The 20914-nt window shown below is 38.8% G+C and overlaps 3 protein-coding genes across 3 annotated transcripts; all 3 read left to right on the top strand.

The window, feature by feature from the left end:
• Positions 1 to 12585: 12585 nt before the first annotated feature.
• On the top strand, positions 12586 to 13723 carry LOC145060013 (uncharacterized). Its single transcript, XM_079007754.1, has 3 exons — positions 12586 to 13065; positions 13151 to 13325; positions 13506 to 13723. Exons 1-3 carry the CDS (start codon positions 12586 to 12588, stop codon positions 13721 to 13723), a joined length of 873 nt encoding a protein of 290 aa, XP_078863880.1.
• Positions 13724 to 17219: 3496 nt separating this feature from the next.
• On the top strand, positions 17220 to 18330 carry LOC145060012 (protein FAR1-RELATED SEQUENCE 6-like). Its single transcript, XM_079007753.1, has 3 exons — positions 17220 to 17672; positions 17758 to 17932; positions 18113 to 18330. The coding sequence occupies exons 1-3, from the start codon at positions 17220 to 17222 to the stop codon at positions 18328 to 18330; spliced, it is 846 nt and encodes a 281-aa protein (XP_078863879.1).
• An 806-nt stretch (positions 18331 to 19136) lies between these two features.
• LOC145060010 (protein FAR1-RELATED SEQUENCE 6-like) lies at positions 19137 to 20248 on the top strand. Its single transcript, XM_079007752.1, has 3 exons — positions 19137 to 19589; positions 19676 to 19850; positions 20031 to 20248. The coding sequence occupies exons 1-3, from the start codon at positions 19137 to 19139 to the stop codon at positions 20246 to 20248; spliced, it is 846 nt and encodes a 281-aa protein (XP_078863878.1).
• Positions 20249 to 20914: the final 666 nt, after the last annotated feature.

The following is a 20914-nucleotide window of genomic DNA, read 5'->3' as shown; positions in this document are numbered from 1 at the left end:
AGAGGATATGTAATTTCATGAAGGAAATGAAAAAGGCTAAAGGTCCACTAACACCCACAGCAACAGACATCCGAGGTGCAAGAAAAGCAGTTGCTTAACAATACATTGCTAGGTGGAATGGGGGAGACAAGTATCAAGTCACAGGTGCTTTGCAGGACCAACATGTGGTTGATGTTAGGAACAAAACATGCACTTGTAGAAAATGGGAATTAATTGGAATTCCATGCAGACATGCAATTGCAACTCTGAATGAGATGAGTAAAGACCCAGAGGCTGAGCTTGACATTTACAAATGGGTTCACAAGGTGTATTTTCTAGAGACATGGAAAAAGGCTTATTCTTTTAAGGTGGAGCCAATTAAGGGTAGATCTATGTGGCCCAAAAGTGAATGTCCCACAAAGCTAATCCCTCCTCCACATCGTGTCTTTAAGTTTTAACATATTACTTCTACTTAGAATGTTATGTCTTTAACTTTTAACATATTATACTTAATTTATTAGATTTAATATGTTGGTGTATGTAAACTATTATCAATTTAAAGCTATAACTTTTGAAATGTTTGGACAATGTAAGGCTTAGGGCATAGTGTAGAGGAGTTGTATGTGTCACCAATAAAGGCCAAGTGGGTAGTCAAGCTACCACTTCAAAAAGAAAGGGTAAAGAATTAAAGACACAAAAAGTAACATGTGGTTGGTACATTCATGCATCTAGGTCAAATCCTGAATCCGACTGGTTTATAAGGACCTTAAACCAAACTCACACATGTGTGCAAATAAGGAAACTCAGGGCTTGTACTGCTTCTTTAATCAGCAAAAAAATCTTTGATCAAGTTGAGGCGAATCCAGATATACCTTTGAGAGCCATACAAGATCACTTTCAAAAGACCTACCAAGTGGGTGTTACTATGGACAACGTGTTCAGGGCAAAGGATAATGTCACACCCCGAAAACCGAAGGCGGAAATATTTCCGGGTTTGACTCCACGTTGAGTATCAAATCCAATGCACATAGTAAGTAAAGTAAAACAACCATTACATTACATAATAAAGTTTTACAGTTGTTTCAAAAGTAAAGTTTGTATAGTTATGATACATAGTATATATAGAAAAAATGAAACGGATCTTCACGTACTCCGTCTTCTGATCAAAAGAAATCTTCGGGGTACCTGTTCTAACGCTGACCTGAGAACACAAGCGGTTTGAAAATCAGCATAAAGCTGGTGAGTTCATAAATAGTTTTGTTTTGAAAAATGTTTATGTTTCCTTTCTGTTTCTGAAAATGTATCAGTGTATTCCCAGGAAAGTCCCATACTTTCCTGAATAGTTAGTTATTGTAAAAGATGTAATGATATACAATTGGTTACACTTTTCTGGTTATGTGAATGTTACCCAGGAATGCCCCATGCATTCCTGTATGTTGGTTTTAAATGTAAAAGATGTATTCTATCAAACCTGGTTATGTACAAAGTTTTCGCCAGGAAGGTCCCATACCTTCCTGAATGTTGGTTATTATTTGTAAAAGATGTAAAAGATGTAAAAGATGTAAACTGAATCCTGGTTATCTGTAAAAATGTAGTATATGGTTCATTATTACTATAAGTAAATCTCTGTTATCCTAATTGCGAGTTCCATAACCATACTAAAGTCTGAACCTGTGGCAATAAGTAGTCCACAACCTTGTGGCAATAAGTAGTCCACAATCCTTATGACTTTCTTCACCCTTGAACCATTTCGGTTCGACTGTAGCTAGCAGCCAGGTGTGGGGTAGTCAGCCCCGTATAGATCTATACACTCAAGTCATGCTCTCTAAATCCCAGAGATTCTGGTTACGGGTGTAGTCCTCCACTCGCGTATCTATGTGGAGTGTTCGCCGAGGACGTGTCTCCAATCATACGGAATAACAAATTTACTAGTAATAATAGGATAATCCTCCATTCGCGTACCTCTGTGGAATGTTACCGAGGACAAGACTATGTACGAATTATATTGTTTATGTATTATAATGTCATGCTTTTAACTGATAAAATATGGAAACCATTTGTGAAATATACTAAACATAACCGTTTATAAATCCATTTCACAAATAAATGTTTAAGTGAGCTGTATATTCTACTGGTTATCAGTTACGTGTATCAGTATTAAAAGCATAAGAAATGTGAAACGCACACAAACGAAAATAATTTTGAGTACAGGAAAACCCTTGTACTTTGCTTGTGTTCCCCCCCTTGAAAACAGTGAAAAACAGTGAAAAAGGTAGGGGTATGAACTCACCGGACTCGGAAATGTGTTGGTTTTGGATACTAGACGTTGATCCGGGAATTGTTTACTTGTGATGCCCTATGTAAAATGAAATAATGTCCATATATATACAATTAGGGATACTTTAACTAATTATATGGAACATTACACTCCAACGAAGTTAAACATCTCAAAATGAGCGTTTGGAGTGACCCGGGTGACATCTTCGGACGTGTAAAGGCACTAGGGACTTGGGACTTGAGTTTACTCTCCATAAGTAAACATTTAAATGAGTTTACAACCACAAAACACACACATACATGAGTTTACGGCCGTAAACTCATGTAGGTGTGGTTTTGGGTGTTTAAATTGCTTAAATGGACATGAGGATTATTGGAATGGATTTCTAAAATGCCTTGGGATACTTGGAATGAGTTTACAACATTTAAACATGAGTTTACGGCCATACTCTTAGAGTTTACGGCCGTAAACTCACCCATGGCCAAGAATGGTTAGTTTAAGCTACAAAGGATAATCACATGTGATTTTAGTTAATTTTCCAAGCCTTGAAATGAATTTAGAACACCATTTATCACACTTTTTGGAGTTTACGGCCTAAAGGTATGTTCTAAGGCCATAAACTCTCCTTTACCCATGAAAAAGATAGTTTTTGATGCTTAAAACAATCACATGTGATTAATAGAATTTATTCCAAGACCTAGTATGAGTTTTATGGGACATTTGAGGGGTGTTATGGAGTTTACGGCCCATGAGACCCTCTTCATGGCCGTAAACTCTAATATAGGGTGATATAATGTGTTTCAAGGTCTAAAACTTGCATAGAAGGGCTTCTAAAATTTATCTAAAGGCTTTAGGGGTGTTTAGTTTGCATTTTAACACCAAAAATTTTGGAGTTTACGGCCCAAGAACAAGCCTTGGCCGTAAACTCTTAGAAAACCCACAAATGATGTGTTTAAGTCCCTTAAACTATTTTTGGTTGGTCCCTTGATTTATTCCAAGGCTTTTGGTGGTGTTGGATGGCTTTCTAACACTTTAGAATTGAATTTATGCCTTGTTTTAGGGAGTTTACGGCCCAAGCACTCCCCTTGGCCGTAAACTCACATAAGTCCCTCAAAAGTTATGTTTCAAGTGTCCAAATGTTATATCCAAGGTCCTATAATTCATACCTAAGCCATAGAAATGATTTGGAAGGGTTTAAAGGCATGAAAACCCTAGATTATTGAGTTTACGGCCCAAGAATGCTCCTTGGCCGTAAACTCCTTCAAACTTCACAAAGTTCATGTTTTAATTTTTTAGAGTCCATATCTTAAAGCCATTTAGCCATATCTAAGTCCCAAACTTGTCAAGGAGGGGTTTAAGGGCTTAAAAACCCCATTAAATGGAGTTTACGGCCCAAGCTTGCTCCTTGGCCGTAAACTCATGTTCTTGGTCCCAAAACACAAATAATTCATCAATTTGAAGGCTAAAGATGATGAATAACATGCTAGAGAGGTTACCTTAAAGATTTGAAGCCTTAAACTTGTGATTTGGACCTTAATTCTAGCTTGGAGGAGAGAGGTTGTAAGAGTTTAGTGAGAATTTGGCCAAAGGCTTCAAATGGAGTCTTAAACATGTTTATATAATGTTCGGGAAGTGGACACAATAGAATTCTACCCGATACCGATGTTAAGTGGGGTTTTTGGTCGTATCCGATTGAGTTACCGTAACCCGATACAGTAATTTCTAGAAATATTCCGATCACTAAAGTTGGGTGTTAAAATGATTTCTAAATGTATTAAGACCCCCATTAAGTCATTTTAAATTATTAAAACTAATGACTTAATAAAATGACGAAATTGGAAACGAAATTGAAAATGACGTCGGGTTGATCGGATTGAATTACAAGTTGGTACAAGAAGTGACATGAAATTTCGGGTTGTTACATTATCCCCCCATTAGAGGGAATTTCGTCCCGAAATTCAAGACAAGAAATAAGATAAAATACAAATCATGGACTTAGAAAGAGTTGTGGATATTTTTGTTTCATCGAGTCCTCTCGCTCCCAAGTGAACTCCGGTCCTCGCTTGGCATTCCAGCGAACCTTCACCAACGGGATGCGACTCTGTTTCGTACGTTTGACTTCTTGATCCATGATTTCAATTGGTTCCTCCACAAAGTTGAGGTTTTCATCGATCTTAATCTCGTCTAATGGAATTACTAGAGTTTCATCGGATAAGCACTTCTTGAGGTTTGAAACATGAAAGACGGGATGGATATTACTAAGTTCGTGAGGTAAATGAAGCTTATAAGCTACCAGACCAACTCTGGCGATGATTTCAAAAGGTCCAATGTACCTCGGTATTAGTTTCCCACGTTTACCGAAACGTACAGTGCCTTTCCAGGGTGAGACCTTCAACAGAACACGGTCCCCAACCTGGAATTCTAGTGGTTTCCGACGATTATCAGCGTAACTCTTCTGACGATCGCGCGAGGCCTTTAGTCGTTCACGGATTTGGATAATTTTCTCAGTGGTTTCGCGGATGATTTCAGGACCGGTAAGTGCACTGTCAGGGACTCGACTCTTGGCTAACTGTATATCTCCTACCTCGGCCCAGCACATAGGGGATCTGCACTTGCGACCGTATAGAGCTTCGAACGGGGCAGCCCTAATGCTGGTGTGGTAACTGTTGTTGTATGAGAATTCGATCAATGGTAGATGTGCGTCCCATGACTTTCCAAAGTCAATGACACATGCCCTAAGCATGTCCTCCAGAGTTTGGATTGTTCTTTCGCTTTGACCATCAGTCTGAGGATGGTATGCCGTGCTCATGTCTAGTTGGGTTCCAAGGGCTTTCTGAAGAGACTGCCAAAAGCGGGAAGTAAACCTGCTATCTCGATCAGAGATAATGGGTGTAGGTACGCCGTGCAGTCGGACTACCTCTTGAATATATATCCGTGTGAGTCTTTCCATCTTGTATGATTCTTTAATTGGAACGAAGTGAGCTGATTTTGTCAAACGATCGACAATCACCCAAATAGTATCATACCCATTCAAGCACTTGGGTAATTTGGTGATGAAATCCATGGTGATCATCTCCCATTTCCATTCAGGTATCTCAGGTTGCTGGAGCAGACCCGAGGGTTTCTGATGTTCAACTTTTACCTTGGCGCAAGTCAAACATTTGCCCACATATGAAGCTATCTCAGCCTTCATATTTGGCCACCAATATTGCTTCTTGAGATCTAAGTACATCTTGTCAGAGCCCGGGTGAATAGAGTATTTGGTTCTGTGTGCTTCCTCCATGACTAATTCTCTAAATCCTCCGAACTTGGGAATCCAGATTCGATCCATAAAACAATGGATTCCGTCACTTCTGATCTCAAGTTTCTTTTCCATCCCTCTCAAAGCTTCAGTTGTCATGTTCTCGGGTTTCAGGGCTTCTAACTGAGCTTCTTGGATTTGCATGGGTAGGTTGGAATGGATGGTTATCGACTGGCTCTTCACTTTGTTGCTGGTACTCTCCTTTCGACTAAGGGCATCTGCTACCACATTGGCCTTGCCGGGATGGTAACGGATTTCACACTCATAATCACTGAGTAATTCTACTAATTGCCTTTGTCTCATGTTCAAGTCTTTTTGGTCAAAGATATGTTGTAGGCTCTTATGGTCAGTGAAGATCGTGCACTTGGTTCCGTAAAGGTAATGCCTCCAATTCTTCAATGCAAATACTACGGCTCCTAGCTCCAAGTCGTGTGTGGTATAGTTGACCTCGTGTGTTTTCAACTGCCTAGAGGCATAAGCAATCACTTTTCCTCTCTGCATAAGCACACAACCTAAACCTTGAGTAGACGCATCGCAGTAGACAACAAAGTCCTCTATCCCTTCAGGTAGGGATAGGACAGGCGCAATGCACAAAGCTTTCTTCAACGTTTGAAATGTGGTCTCTTGTTTATCACTCCAACAAAAGGGTACACCTTTCTGTGTTAGAGTGGTTAGAGGTTTGGCGATTCGGGAAAAGTTTTGGATGAACCTTCGATAATAGCCAGCGAGACCCAAGAATTGTCGGATTTCTGTGGGTGTCTTCGGTGCTGACCAATTCTCTATTGCCTTAATCTTGGAAGGATCAACATGAATACCTTCCTCACTTATCACATGACCAAGGAAGGTTACCTTCCGAATCCAGAACTCACATTTTGAAAATTTCGCGTATAACTTCTCAGATCGTAGGGTCTCCAACACTAGTCTCAAGTGTTGTTTGTGGTCTTCTTCACTTTGGGAATAAACGAGTATATCATCGATGAACACTATAACGAACTTATCCAAATAAGGATGACACACCCGGTTCATCAGATCCATGAACACTGCTGGTGCGTTGGTTAAACCGAAGGGCATCACTACGAACTCGTAGTGTCCATATCGAGTTCTGAAAGCTGTTTTGGGCACATCACTTTCATGAACTCGTAACTGATGGTACCCTGACCGAAGGTCTATCTTAGAGAAGTAACTGGCTCCCTGGAGTTGATCGAAAAGGTCATCTATTCGAGGAAGAGGATATCGGTTTTTGACAGTCAACTTGTTTAGCTCACGATAATCAATACACATACGAAAGGATCCATCCTTCTTCTTGACAAACAAAACCGGAGCTCCCCAGGGTGAGGAACTCGGTCTAATGAATCCTTTGTTAAGCAACTCGTTAAGTTGACTAGATAACTCCTGCATCTCTGCTGGAGCTAAGCGATACGGAGATTTCGCTACAGGAGTAGCCCCAGGAATTAGGTCAATACGGAACTCGACCTGACGTTCAGGAGGGATTCCTGGAAGCTCTTCGGGAAACACATCAGGAAAATTGCAGACCTCGGGGATGCTCGCGAGGTTTTTAACTTCTTGATTTTCGTTGATCACGTGAGCCAAGAATGCAACACACTCCTTACGCAGGAGTTTCTGAGCTTTGATGCAGGAAATGATATGAAGGTTGGAACCGAGTTTATCGCCATAGATCACTAAAGTTTGACCAGAAGGAAGGTTAAGACGGATGGCTTTTTCGAAGCAAAGGATATCTGCATGATTGGGACTCAACCAATCCATGCCAATGATGACATCAAAGCTCTTTATGGATATGGGCATAAGATCGATAGGAAACTAATGGTCGTTTAAGTTGAGAATGCAATTTACGAATACCTCACTCGCACTCTCTTTCTCTCCGTTTGCCATTTCGACGGTAAACATTTCAGTTAGTGGTTGGGAATTATGTTTTAGGTTATGTTTGAATGCATGACTAATAAAACTTCTTTTAGCGCCCGAATCGAAAAGAATATTAGCATACGAGTTGTCGAGAAGAAACGTACCCGAGACAACATTGGGATCGGCAACTGCTTCTTCTCGTCCCATAGCAAGGAACCTTCCTGTGTTGCCAGCAGTAGTCTTCTTGGGGCAGTTCCTTTTAAAGTGCCCGGCCTCACCACAGTTATAACAGGCTTGACCAACGCCTGTTCCAGAAGATTGATTTGCTGACTGAGTCGGAGCTTTGCAATATCGAACAGTGTGTCCCTTCTTACCACAATTGGTACAGGATAGTTCTCGACAGGGACCCGGGTTGTGGTGATACTTGCATTTTTCACAAAGAGGGAGGTTACCAACATATCGGTTGGTAGGAGTTGGTGCTGTGGATCCCATAACAGAAGCAGCAGCTACGGGGGTAGTAGCAGCATGAACTGCTACTGTTTGTTGTCTTTTGGAGGAGCCTTGGGAAGATTGACCCTTCTTTTTCTTCCAAAATTTCCTCTTTTCACCACTCCTTTGAGTCGGCTCAGAAGTGGTAGTGATTTCCTTAACATCGTCGCTGTGATCAATCAGAATTTGAGCTAAAGTCTTGGCACTATCGTAAGTATTCGGACGAGCAGCCAAAACATGACTCTTTGTCGGTTGAGATAACCCCCAAACGAACCTTTCGATCTTTTTGTTTTTAGGAGTGACTAATCCCGGGCAGAGAAGTGCGAGATCATCAAATCGGTAAGTATATGCAGCAATGTCAGAACCTTTCATCTTCAAGTTCCAAAGCTCATGTTCTAATTTCTGCATTTCGCCACGGGGGCAGTACTCAGCAATGAGAAGTTCTTTCATGGCCTCCCAGCCCATGGCATTGGCTACGGGTAAGGTCAGAGATTTGACTCGGCCATTCCACCAAGTCAAGGCTTTATCATCGAAGGTACAGGCCGCAAATTTAACTTTATCAGACTCAGCACAAGCACAAATTTCGAAGATGGATTCGATTTTCTCGAACCATCGGGATAAGGAAATGACACCTCCAGTGCCATTAAAGGATGTTGGCTTCGCGTTCATAAAATCCTTATAGGAACTTCCTCTTTGGTGTCCCTGACTACCTTCAGGGTTTTGAGATTGAGAACCACCTCCTGAACCATTAGGGTTCATTTGCGACATAGCTGCTACCATTGCAGTTGTCATCATTGTCTGGAGTGATGCTAGGTCAAACTGGGGAGGGGGTGGCGGCGAAGAGGGATTGTCGTTGTTCTTTGAGCTGGGTCTTCTTCTTGGAGGCATCTTGATCTAAAAAGATCGAGAAAGAGAGGATCATAAGTCCTCTGAATTGAATCAAGAGATATGGGACAGGAGATATCTCTTCAAAGCAAATATAGCATCATACTAAGCGATAAAACAGAAAGGAGTTATCAAGATAGAACATTTTATCACTAGAGTAATAATCAAAGAATAACGCGTATACAAGAACTCCTACAAAGGATTGGCTCGAGAAATACTCCCATAGTATTTCATGGTTCGCTGCAGCGACGATTTGTTGTTTGGGATATTGGGTAAATTTTAGGCATGCCACGTACCACAATCACTCCCAGGCACATGTTGGCCGTGTCTCGAATGAATATAGTTGGCCAGGCTATATTGACCCTAGACACGACTACATAACTGCCCAGGTTTAACTGCAATACACAACACCCATTTACTTATGTTTTGTTCTACTTATAGATACGAGTCTCGACGGTTCGGTATACTTGTATATTTTTGAAAATACTTATAGTCTGGAGATACTTTTATTTCAGAGGACTTAGGCCCTTTAGTGTTTATAGTTTTATACCATGTAAGGTTTGGTATACTTTATTCACTATAAACAAGGGCTCTGATACCAATCTGTCACACCCCGAAAACCGAAGGCGGAAATATTTCCGGGGTTGACTCCACGTTGAGTATCAAATCCAATGCACATAGTAAGTAAAGTAAAACAACCATTACATTACATAATAAAGTTTTACAGTTGTTTCAAAAGTAAAGTTTGTATAGTTATGATACATAGTATATATAGACAAAATGAAACGGATCTTCACGTACTCCGTCTTCTGATCAAAAGAAATCTTCGGGGTACCTGTTCTAACGCTGACCTGAGAACACAAGCGGTTTGAAAATCAGCATAAAGCTGGTGAGTTCATAAATAGTTTTGTTTTGAAAAATGTTTATGTTTCCTTTCTGTTTCTGAAAATGTATCAGTGCATTCCCAGGAAAGTCCCATACTTTCCTGAATAGTTAGTTATTGTAAAAGATGTAATGATATACAATTGGTTACACTTTTCTGGTTATGTGAATGTTACCCAGGAATGCCCCATGCATTCCTGTATGTTGGTTTTAAATGTAAAAGATGTATTCTATCAAACCTGGTTATGTACAAAGTTTTCTCCAGGAAGGTCCCATACCTTCCTGAATGTTGGTTATTATTTGTAAAAGATGTAAAAGATGTAAAAGATGTAAACTGAATCCTGGTTATCTGTAAAAATGTAGTATATGGTTCATTATTACTATAAGTAAATCTCTGTTATCCTAATTGCGAGTTCCATAACCATACTAAAGACTGAACCTGTGGCAATAAGTAGTCCACAACCTTGTGGCAATAAGTAGTCCACAATCCTTATGACTTTCGTCACCCTTGAACCATTTCGGTTCGACTGTAGCTAGCAGCCAGGTGTGGGGTAGTCAGCCCCGTATAGATCTATACACTCAAGTCACGCTCTCTAAATCCCAGAGATTCTGGTTACGGGTGTAGTCCTCCACTCGCGTATCTATGTGGAGTGTTCGCCGAGGACGTGTCTCCAATCATACGGAATAACAAATTTACTAGTAATAATAGGATAATCCTCCATTCGCGTACCTCTGTGGAATGTTACCGAGGACAAGACTATGTACGAATTATATTGTTTATGTATTATAATGTCATGCTTTTAACTGATAAAATATGGAAACCATTTGTGAAATATACTAAACATAACCGTTTATAAATCCATTTCACAAATAAATGTTTAAGTGAGCTGTATATTCTACTGGTTATCAGTTACGTGTATCAGTATTAAAAGCATAAGAAATGTGAAACGCACACAAACGAAAATAATTTTGAGTACAGGAAAACCCTTGTACTTTGCTTGTGTTCCCCCCCTTGAAAACAGTGAAAAACAGTGAAAAAGGTAGGGGTATGAACTCACCGGACTCGGAAATGTGTTGGTTTTGGATACTAGACGTTGATCCGGGAATTGTTTAATTGTGATGCCCTATGTAAAATGAAATAATGTCCATATATATACAATTAGGGATACTTTAACTAATTATATGGAACATTACACTCCAACGAAGTTAAACATCTCAAAATGAGCGTTTGGAGTGACCCGGGTGACATCTTCGGACGTGTAAAGGCACTAGGGACTTGGGACTTGAGTTTACTCTCCATAAGTAAACATTTAAATGAGTTTACAACCACAAAACACACACATACATGAGTTTACGGCCGTAAACTCATGTAGGTGTGGTTTTGGGTGTTTAAATTGCTTAAATGGACATGAGGATTATTGGAATGGATTTCTAAAATGCCTTGGGACACTTGGAATGAGTTTACAACATTTAAACATGAGTTTACGGCCATAATCTTAGAGTTTACGGCCGTAAACTCACCCATGGCCAAGAATGGTTAGTTTAAGCTACAAAGGACAATCACATGTGATTTTAGTTAATTTTCCAAGCCTTGAAATGAATTTAGAACACCATTTAACACACTTTTTGGAGTTTACGGCCTAAAGGTATGTTCTAAGGCCGTAAACTCTCCTTTACCCATGAAAAAGATAGTTTTTGATGCTTAAAACAATCACATGTGATTAATAGAATTTATTCGAAGACCTAGTATGAGTTTTATGGGACATTTGAGGGGTGTTATGGAGTTTACGGCCTATGAGACCCTCTTCATGGCCGTAAACTCTAATATAGGGTGATATAATGTGTTTCAAGGTCTAAAACTTGCATAGAAGGGCTTCTAAAATTTATCTAAAGGCTTTAGGGATGTTTAGTTTGCATTTTAACACCAAAAATTTTGGAGTTTACGGCCCAACTTGGGCCGTAAACTCTTAGAAAACCCACAAATGATGTGTTTAAGTCCCTTAAACTATTTTTGGTTGGTCCCTTGATTTATTCCAAGGCTTTTGGTGGTGTTGGATGGCTTTCTAACACTTTAGAATTGAATTTATGCCTTGTTTTAGGGAGTTTATGGCCCAAGCACTCCCCTTGGCCGTAAACTCACATAAGTCCCTCAAAAGTTATGTTTCAAGTGTCCAAATGTTATATCCAAGGTCCTATAATTCATACCTAAGCCATAGAAATGATTTGGAAGGGTTTAAAGGCATGAAAACCCTAGATTATTGAGTTTACCGCCCAAGAATGCTCCTTGGCCGTAAACTCCTTCAAACTTCACAAAGTTCATGTTTTAATTGTTTAGAGTCCATATCTTAAAGCCATTTAGCCATATCTAAGTCCCAAACTTGTCAAGGAGGGGTTTAAGGGCTTAAAAACCCCATTAAATGGAGTTTACGGCCCAAGCTTGCTCCTTGGCCGTAAACTCATGTTCTTGGTCCCAAAACACAAATAATTCATCAATTTGAAGGCTAAAGATGATGAATAACATGCTAGAGAGGTTACCTTAAAGATTTGAAGCCTTAAACTTGTGATTTGAACCTTAATTCTAGCTTGGAGGAGAGAGGTTGTAAGAGTTTAGTGAGAATTTGGGCAAAGGCTTCAAATGGAGTCTTAAACATGTTTATATAATGTTCGGGAATTGGACACGATAGAATTCTACCCGATACCGATGTTAAGTGGGGTTTTTGGTCGTATCCGATTGAGTTACCGTAACCCGATACAGTAATTTCTAGAAATATTCCGATCACTAAAGTTGGGTGTTAAAATGCTTTCTAAATGTATTAAGACCCCCATTAAGTCATTTTAAATTATTAAAACTAATGACTTAATAAAATGACGAAATTGGAAACGAAATTGAAAATGACGTCGGGTTGATCGGATGGAATTACAAGTTGGTACAAGAAGTGACATGAAATTTCGGGTTGTTACAGATAAGGCAAGAAAGCATATAACTGGGGCCTACACAAAGCAGTATGAACTGTTGAGGGACTATGTTCTCGAACTTCAAGCCCCCAACCCAGACACCACAGTGAAAATAGATGTATGTTCTGAGCCTAACCCTGATTCCCCAACCAGGCAGTTTAGAAGAATTTATGTGTGTTTGGGTCCACTGAAAAAAGGGTTCAAGGCATGCCTTAGGGACTTATTAGGTTTTGATGGTGCCTTCATGAAAGGACCATTCCTTGGGCAGGTCCTTTCAGCAGTTGGTCTTGATTCCAATAATGGAATTTACCCATTAGCATATGGGATTGTTGAGTCTGAAAACACAGAAAGCTGGAAATGGTTTTTAGATAACATTGGGGATGACTTGGACCTTGGAAGAAACTCAAATTTTACTTTCATAAGTGACAGGCAAAAGGTAAAGCTGGAAGTGGTTTTTATACATTTGGTCATTTAAAGTGTGGTTTTAAATTAATTATAATGATTGACAATTGATTCTGCAGGGTTTACATACTGCAGTTGAGCAATTGTTTCCCAATGCTGAGCATAGATATTGTATCAGACATATTCATGCCAATATGAGGAAAAGATGGAGGAAAACAGAGTATAGGGACCACTTATGGAAGTGTGCATTAGCTACCACCATTCCTGAGTTTGAACATTTGATGAAGGAGTTTAGTCAGTATGATAAGGAGGCATGTTAATGGTTGAAGCAAAATCCTCCTAAACATTGGGCAAAGAGTCATTTTTCAGGTAAATTTATATATTCCAATTTGGTCCTTATGTCTTTCACTTAGTGAACTGTTTTACTTGTATGTGAATTATATTAAATGTTTTTTAATGGTAATGTACACACAGGAAGAGCAGTTTCTGACGTGTTGATATCATACATGTGTGAAGTGTTTAATGGGAAGATAGAGAAAGGAAGGGATAAACCTATCATTAGATGTTTTGAATACATAAGGGAGTATCTAATGAAGAGGATATGTAATTTCATGAAGGAAATGAAAAAGGCTAAAGGTCCACTAACACCCACAGCAACAGACATCCTAGGTGCAAGAAAAACAGTTGCTTAACAATACATTACTAGGTGGAATGGGGGAGACAAGTATCAAGTCACAGGAGCTTTGCAGGATCAACATGTGGTTGATGTTAGGAACAAAACATGCACTTGTAGAAAATGGGAATTAACTGGAATTCCATGCAGACATGCAATTGCAACTCTGAATGAGATGAGTAAAGACCCAGAGGCTGAGCTTGACATTTACAAATGGGTTCACAAGGTGTATTTTCTAGAGACATGGAAAAAGGCTTATTCTTTTAAGGTGGAGCCAATTAAGGGTAGATCTATGTGGCCCAAAAGTGAATGTCCCACAAAGCTAATCCCTCCTCCACATCGTGTCTTTAACTTTTAACATATTACTTCTACTTATAATGTTATGTCTTTAACTTTTAACATATTATACTTAATTTATTAGATTTAATATGTTGGTGTATGTAAACTATTTAATAATTTAAAGCTATAACTTTGGAAATGTTTGGACAATGTAAGGCTTAGGGCATAGTGTAGAGGAGTTGTACGTGTCACCAATAAAGGCCAAGTGGGTAGTCAAGCTACCACTTCAAAAAGAAAGGGTAAAGAATTAAAGACACAAAAAGTAACATGTGGTTGGTACATTCATGCATCTAGGTCAAATCCTGAATCCGACTAGTTGATAAGGACCTTAAACCAAACTCACACATGTTTGCAAACAAGGAAACTCAGGGCTTGTACTGCTTCTTTAATCAGCAAAAAAATCTTTGATCAAGTTGAGGCGAATCCAGATATACCTTTGAGAGCCATACAAGATCACTTTCAAAAGACCTACCAAGTGGGTGTTACTATGGACAACGTGTTCAGGGCAAAGGATAAGGCAAGAAAGCATATAACTGGGGACTACACAAAGCAATATGAACTGTTGAGGGACTATGTTCTCGAACTTCAAGCCACCAACCCAGACACCACAGTGAAAATAGATGTATGTTCTGAGCCTAACCCTGATTCCCCAACCAGGCAGTTTAGAAGAATTTATGTGTGTTTGGGTCCACTGAAAAAAGGGTTCAAGGCATGCCTTAGGGACTTATTAGGTTTTGATGGTGCCTTCATGAAAGGACCATTCCTTGGGCAGGTCCTTTCAGCAGTTGGTCTTGATTCCAATAATGGAATTTACCCATTAGCATATGGCATTGTTGAGTCTGAAAACACAAAAAGCTGGAAATGGTTTTTAGATAACATTGGGGATGACTTGGACCTTGGAAGAAACTCAAATTTTACTTTCATAAGTGACAGGCAAAACGTAAAGCTGGAAGTGGTTTTTATACATTTGGACATTTAAAGTGTGGTTTTAAATTAATTCTAATGATTGACAATTGATTTTGCAGGGTTTACATACTGCAGTTGAGCAATTGTTTCCCAATGCTGAGCATAGATATTGTATCAGAGATATTCATGACAATATGAGGAAAAGATGGAGGAAAATAGAGTATAAGGACCACTTATGGAAGTGTGCATTAGCTACCACCATTCCTGAGTTTGAACATTTGATGAAGGAGTTTAGTCAGTATGATAAGGAGGCATGTTAATGGTTGAAGCAAAATCCTCCTAAACATTGGGCAAAGAGTCATTTTTCAGGTAAATTTATATATTCCAATTTAGTCCTTATGTCTTTCACTTAGTGAACTCTTTTACTTGTATGTGAATTGTATTAAATGTTTTTTAATGGTAATGTACACACAGGAAGAGCAGTTTCTGATGTGTTGATATCAAACATGTGTGAAGTGTTTAATGGGAAGATAGAGAAAGGAAGGGATAAACCTATCAATGGATGTTGAGAATACATAAGGGAGTATCTAATGCAGAGGATATGTAATTTCATGAAGGAAATGAAAAAGGCTAAAGGTCCACTAACACCCACAGCAACAGACATCCTAGGTGCAAGAAAAACAGTTGCCTAACAATACATTGCTAGGTGGAATGGGGGAGACATGTATCAAGTCACAGGAGCTTTGCAGGATCAACATGTGGTTGATGTTAGGAACAAAACATGCACTTGTAGAAAATGGGAATGAATTGGAATTCCATGCAGACATGCAATTGCAACTCTGAATGAGATGAGTAAAGACCCAGAGGCTGAGCTTGACATTTACAAATGGGTTCACAAGGTGTATTTTCTAGAGACATGGAAAAAGGCTTATTCTTTTAAGGTGGAGCCAATTAAGGGTAGATCTATGTGGCCCAAAAGTGAATGTCCCACAAAGCTAATCCCTCCTCCACATCGTGTCTTTAACTTTTAACATATTACTTCTACTTATAATGTTATGTCTTTAACTTTTAACATATTATACTTAATTTATTAGATTTAATATGTTGGTGTATGTAAACTATTTAATAATTTAAAGCTATAACTTTGGAAATGTTTGGACAATGTAAGGCTTAGGGCATAGTGTAGAGGAGTTGTACGTGTCACCAATAAAGGCCAAGTGGGTAGTCAAGCTACCACTTCAAAAAGAAAGGGTAAAGAATTAAAGACACAAAAAGTAACATGTGGTTGGTACATTCATGCATCTAGGTCAAATCCTGAATCCGACTGGTTTATTCCAATTTGGTCCTTATGTCTTTCACTTAGTGAACTGTTTTACTTGTATGAAAAAGGAAATGAAAAAGGCTAAAGGTCCACTAACACCCACAGCAACAGACATCCTAGGTGCAAGAAAAACAGTTGCCTAACAATACATTGCTAGGTGGAATGGGGGAGACAAGTATCAAGTCACAGGAGCTTTGCAGGGTCAACATGTGGTTGATGTTAGGAACAAAACATGCACTTGTAGAAAATGGGAATGAATTGGAATTCCATGCAGACATGCAATTGCAACTCTGAATGAGATGAGTAAAGACCCAGAGGCTGAGCTTGACATTTACAAATGGGTTCACAAGGTGTATTTTATAGAGACATGGAAAAAGGCTTATTCTTTTAAGGTGGAGCCAATTAAGGGTAGATCTATGTGGCCCAAAAGCGAATGTCCCACAAAGCTAATCCCCCCTCCACATCGTGTCTTTAACTTTTAACATATTACTTCTACTTATAATGTTATGTCTTTAACTTTTAACATATTATACTTAATTTATTAGATTTAATATGTTGGTGTATGTAAACTATTATCAATTTCAAGCTATAACTTTTGAAATGTTTTGACAATGTAAGGCTTAGGGCATAGTGTAGAGGAGTTGTACGTGTCACCAATAAAGGCCAAGTGGGTACTCAAGCTACCACTTCAAAAAGAAAGGGTAAAGAATTAAAGACACAAAAAGTAACATGTGGTTGGTACATTCATGCATCTTGGTCAAATCCTGAATCTGACTGGTTTATAAGGACCTTAAACCAAACTCACACATGTTTGCAAACAAGGAAACTCAGGGCTTGTACTGCTTCTTTAATCAGCAAAAAAATCTTTGATCAAGTTGAGGCGAATCCAAATATACCTTTGAGAGCCATACAAGATCACTTTCAAAAGACCTACCAAGTGGGTGTTACTATGGACAACGTTTTCAGGGCAAAGGATAAGGCAAGAAAGCATATAACTGGGGACTATAGAAAGCTGTATGAACTGTTGAGGGACTATGTTCTCGAACTTCAAGCCACCAACCCAGACACCACAGTGAAAATAGATGTATGTTCTGAGCCTAACCCTGATTCCCCAACCAGGCAGTTTAGAAGAATTTATGTGTGTTTGGGTCCACTGAAAAAAGGGTTCAAGGCATGCCTTAGGGACTTATTAGGTTTTGATGGTGCCTTCATGAAAGGACCATTCCTTGCGCAGGTCCTTTCAGCAGTTGGTCTTGATTCCAATAATGGAATTTACCCATTAGCATATGGCATTGTTGAGTCTGAAAACACAAAATGCTGGAAATGGTTTTTAGATAACATTGGGGATGACTTGGACCTTGGAAGAAACTCAAATTTTACTTTCATAAGTGACAGGCAAAAGGTAAAGCTGGAAGTGGTTTTTATACATTTGGTCATTTAAAGTGTGGTTTTAAATTAATTCTAATGATTGACAATTGATTTTGCAGGGTTTACATACTGCAGTTGAGCAATTGTTTCCCAATGCTGAGCATAGATATTGTATCAGACATATTCATGACAATATGAGGAAAAGATGGAGGAAAATAGAGTATAGGGACCACTTATGGAAGTGTGCATTAGCTACCACCATTCCTGAGTTTGAACATTTGATGAAGGAGTTTAGTCAGTATGATAAGGAGGCATGTTAATGGTTGAAGCAAAATCCTCCTAAACATTGGGCAAAGAGTCATTTTTCAGGTAAATTTATATATTCCAATTTGGTCCTTATGTCTTTCACTGAGTGAACTGTTTTACTTGTATGTGAATTGTATTAAATGTTTTTTAATGGTAATGTACACACAGGAAGAGCAGTTTCTGATGTGTTGATATCAAACATGTGTGAAGTGTTTAATGGGAAGATAGAGAAAGGAAGGGATAAACCTATCAATGGATGTTTAGAATACATAAGGGAGTATCTAATGAAGAGGATATGTAATTTCATGAAGGAAATGAAAAAGGCTAAAGGTCCACTAACACCCACAGCAACAGACATCCTAGGTGCAAGAAAAACAGTTGCCTAACAATACATTGCTAGGTGGAATGGGGGAGACAAGTATCAAGTCACAGGAGCTTTGCAGGGTCAACATGTGGTTGATGTTAGGAACAAAACATGCACTTGTAGAAAATGGGAATGAATTGGAATTCCATGCAGACATGCAATTGCAACTCTGAATGAGATGAGTAAAGACCCAGAGGCTGAGCTTGACATTTACAAATGGGTTCACAAGGTGTATTTTATAGAGACATGGAAAAAGGCTTATTCTTTTAAGGTGGAGCCAATTAAGGGTAGATCTATGTGGCCCAAAAGCGAATGTCCCACAAAGCTAATCCCCCCTCCACATCGTGTCTTTAACTTTTAACATATTACTTCTACTTATAATGTTATGTCTTTAACTTTTAACATATTATACTTAATTTATTAGATTTAATATGTTGGTGTATGTAAACTATTATCAATTTAAAGCTATAACTTTTGAAATGTTTGGACAATGTAAGGCTTAGGGCATAGTGTAGAGGAGTTGTACGTGTCACCAATAAAGGCCAAGTGGGTACTCAAGCTACCACTTCAAAAAGAAAGGGTAAAGAATTAAAGACACAAAAAGTAACATGTGGTTGGTACATTCATGCATCTTGGTCAAATCCTGAATCCGACTGGTTTATAAGGACCTTAAACCAAACTCACACATGTTTGCAAACAAGGAAACTCAGGGCTTGTACTGCTTCTTTAATCAGCAAAAAAATCTTTGATCAAGTTGAGGCGAATCCAGATATACCTTTGAGAGCCATACAAGATCACTTTCAAAAGACCTACCAAGTGGGTGTTACTATGGACAACGTTTTCAGGGCAAAGGATAAGGCAAGAAAGCATATAACTGGGGACTATAGAAAGCTGTATGAACTGTTGAGGGACTATGTTCTCGAACTTCAAGCCACCAACCCAGACACCACAGTGAAAATAGATGTATGTTCTGAGCCTAACCCTGATTCCCCAACCAGGCAGTTTAGAAGAATTTATGTGTGTTTGGGTCCACTGAAAAAAGGGTTCAAGGCATGCCTTAGGGACTTATTAGGTTTTGATGGTGCCTTCATGAAAGGACCATTCCTTGCGCAGGTCCTTTCAGCAGTTGGTCTTGATTCCAATAATGGAATTTACCCATTAGCATATGGCATTGTTGAGTCTGAAAACACAAAATGCTGGAAATGGTTTTTAGATAACATTGGGGATGACTTGGACCTTGGAAGAAACTCAAATTTTACTTTCATAAGTGACAGGCAAAAGGTAAAGCTGGAAGTGGTTTTTATACATTTGGTCATTTAAAGTGTGGTTTTAAATTAATTCTAATGATTGACAATTGATTTTTGCAGGGTTTACATACTGCAGTTGAGCAATTGTTTCCCAATGCTGAGCATAGATATTGTATCAGACATATTCATGACAATATGAGGAAAAGATGGAGGAAAATAGAGTATAGGGACCACTTATGGAAGTGTGCATTAGCTACCACCATTCCTGAGTTTGAACATTTGATGAAGGAGTTTAGTCAGTATGATAAGGAGGCATGTTAATGGTTGAAGCAAAATCCTCCTAAACATTGGGCAAAGAGTCATTTTTCAGGTAAATTTATATATTCCAATTTGGTCCTTATGTCTTTCAGTGAGTGAACTGTTTTACTTGTATGTGAATTGTATTAAATGTTTTTTAATGGTAATGTACACACAGGAAGAGCAGTTTCTGATGTGTTGATATCAAACATGTGTGAAGTGTTTAATGGGAAGATAGAGAAAGGAAGGGATAAACCTATCAATGGATGTTTAGAATACATAAGGGAGTATCTAATGAAGAGGATATGTAATTTCATGAAGGAAATGAAAAAGGCTAAAGGTCCACTAACACCCACAGCAACAGACATCCTAGGTGCAAGAAAAACAGTTGCCTAACAATACATTGCTAGGTGGAATGGGGGAGACAAGTATCAAGTCACAGGAGCTTTGCAGGGTCAACATGTGGTTGATGTTAGGAACAAAACATGCACTTGTAGAAAATGGGAATGAATTGGAATTCCATGCAGACATGCAATTGCAACTCTGAATGAGATGAGTAAAGACCCAGAGGCTGAGCTTGACATTTACAAATGGGTTCACAAGGTGTATTTTCTAGAGATATGGAAAAAGGCTTATTCTTTTAAGGTGGAGCCAATTAAGGGTAGATCTATGTGGCCCAAAATTGAATGTCCCACAAAGCTAATCCCTCCTCCACATCGTGTATTTAACTTTTAACATATTACTTCTACTTATAATGTTATGTCTTTAACTTTTAACATATTATACTTAATTTATTAGATTTAATATGTTGGTGTATGTAAACTATTATCAATTTAAAGCTATAACTTTTGAAATGTTTGGACAATGTAAGGCTTAGGGCATAGTGTAGAGGAGTTGTACGTGTCACCAATAAAGGCCAAGTGGGTAGTCAAGCTACCACTTCAAAAAGAAAGGGTAAAGAATTAAAGACACAAAAAGTAACATGTGGTTGGTACATTCATGCATCTAGGTCAAATCCTGAATCCGACTGGTTTATAAGGACCGTAAACCAAACTCACACAT

Source organism: Lactuca serriola, chromosome 6 (genome assembly GCF_051521515.1).
Source record: "Lactuca serriola cultivar US96UC23 chromosome 6, Lser_US96UC23_V15, whole genome shotgun sequence".
In the NCBI taxonomy this organism is placed as follows: domain Eukaryota; kingdom Viridiplantae; phylum Streptophyta; class Magnoliopsida; order Asterales; family Asteraceae; genus Lactuca; species Lactuca serriola.
The sequence above is the reverse complement of the archived record's forward strand: the minus strand, read 5'-3'. Positions and strand labels throughout refer to the sequence as shown.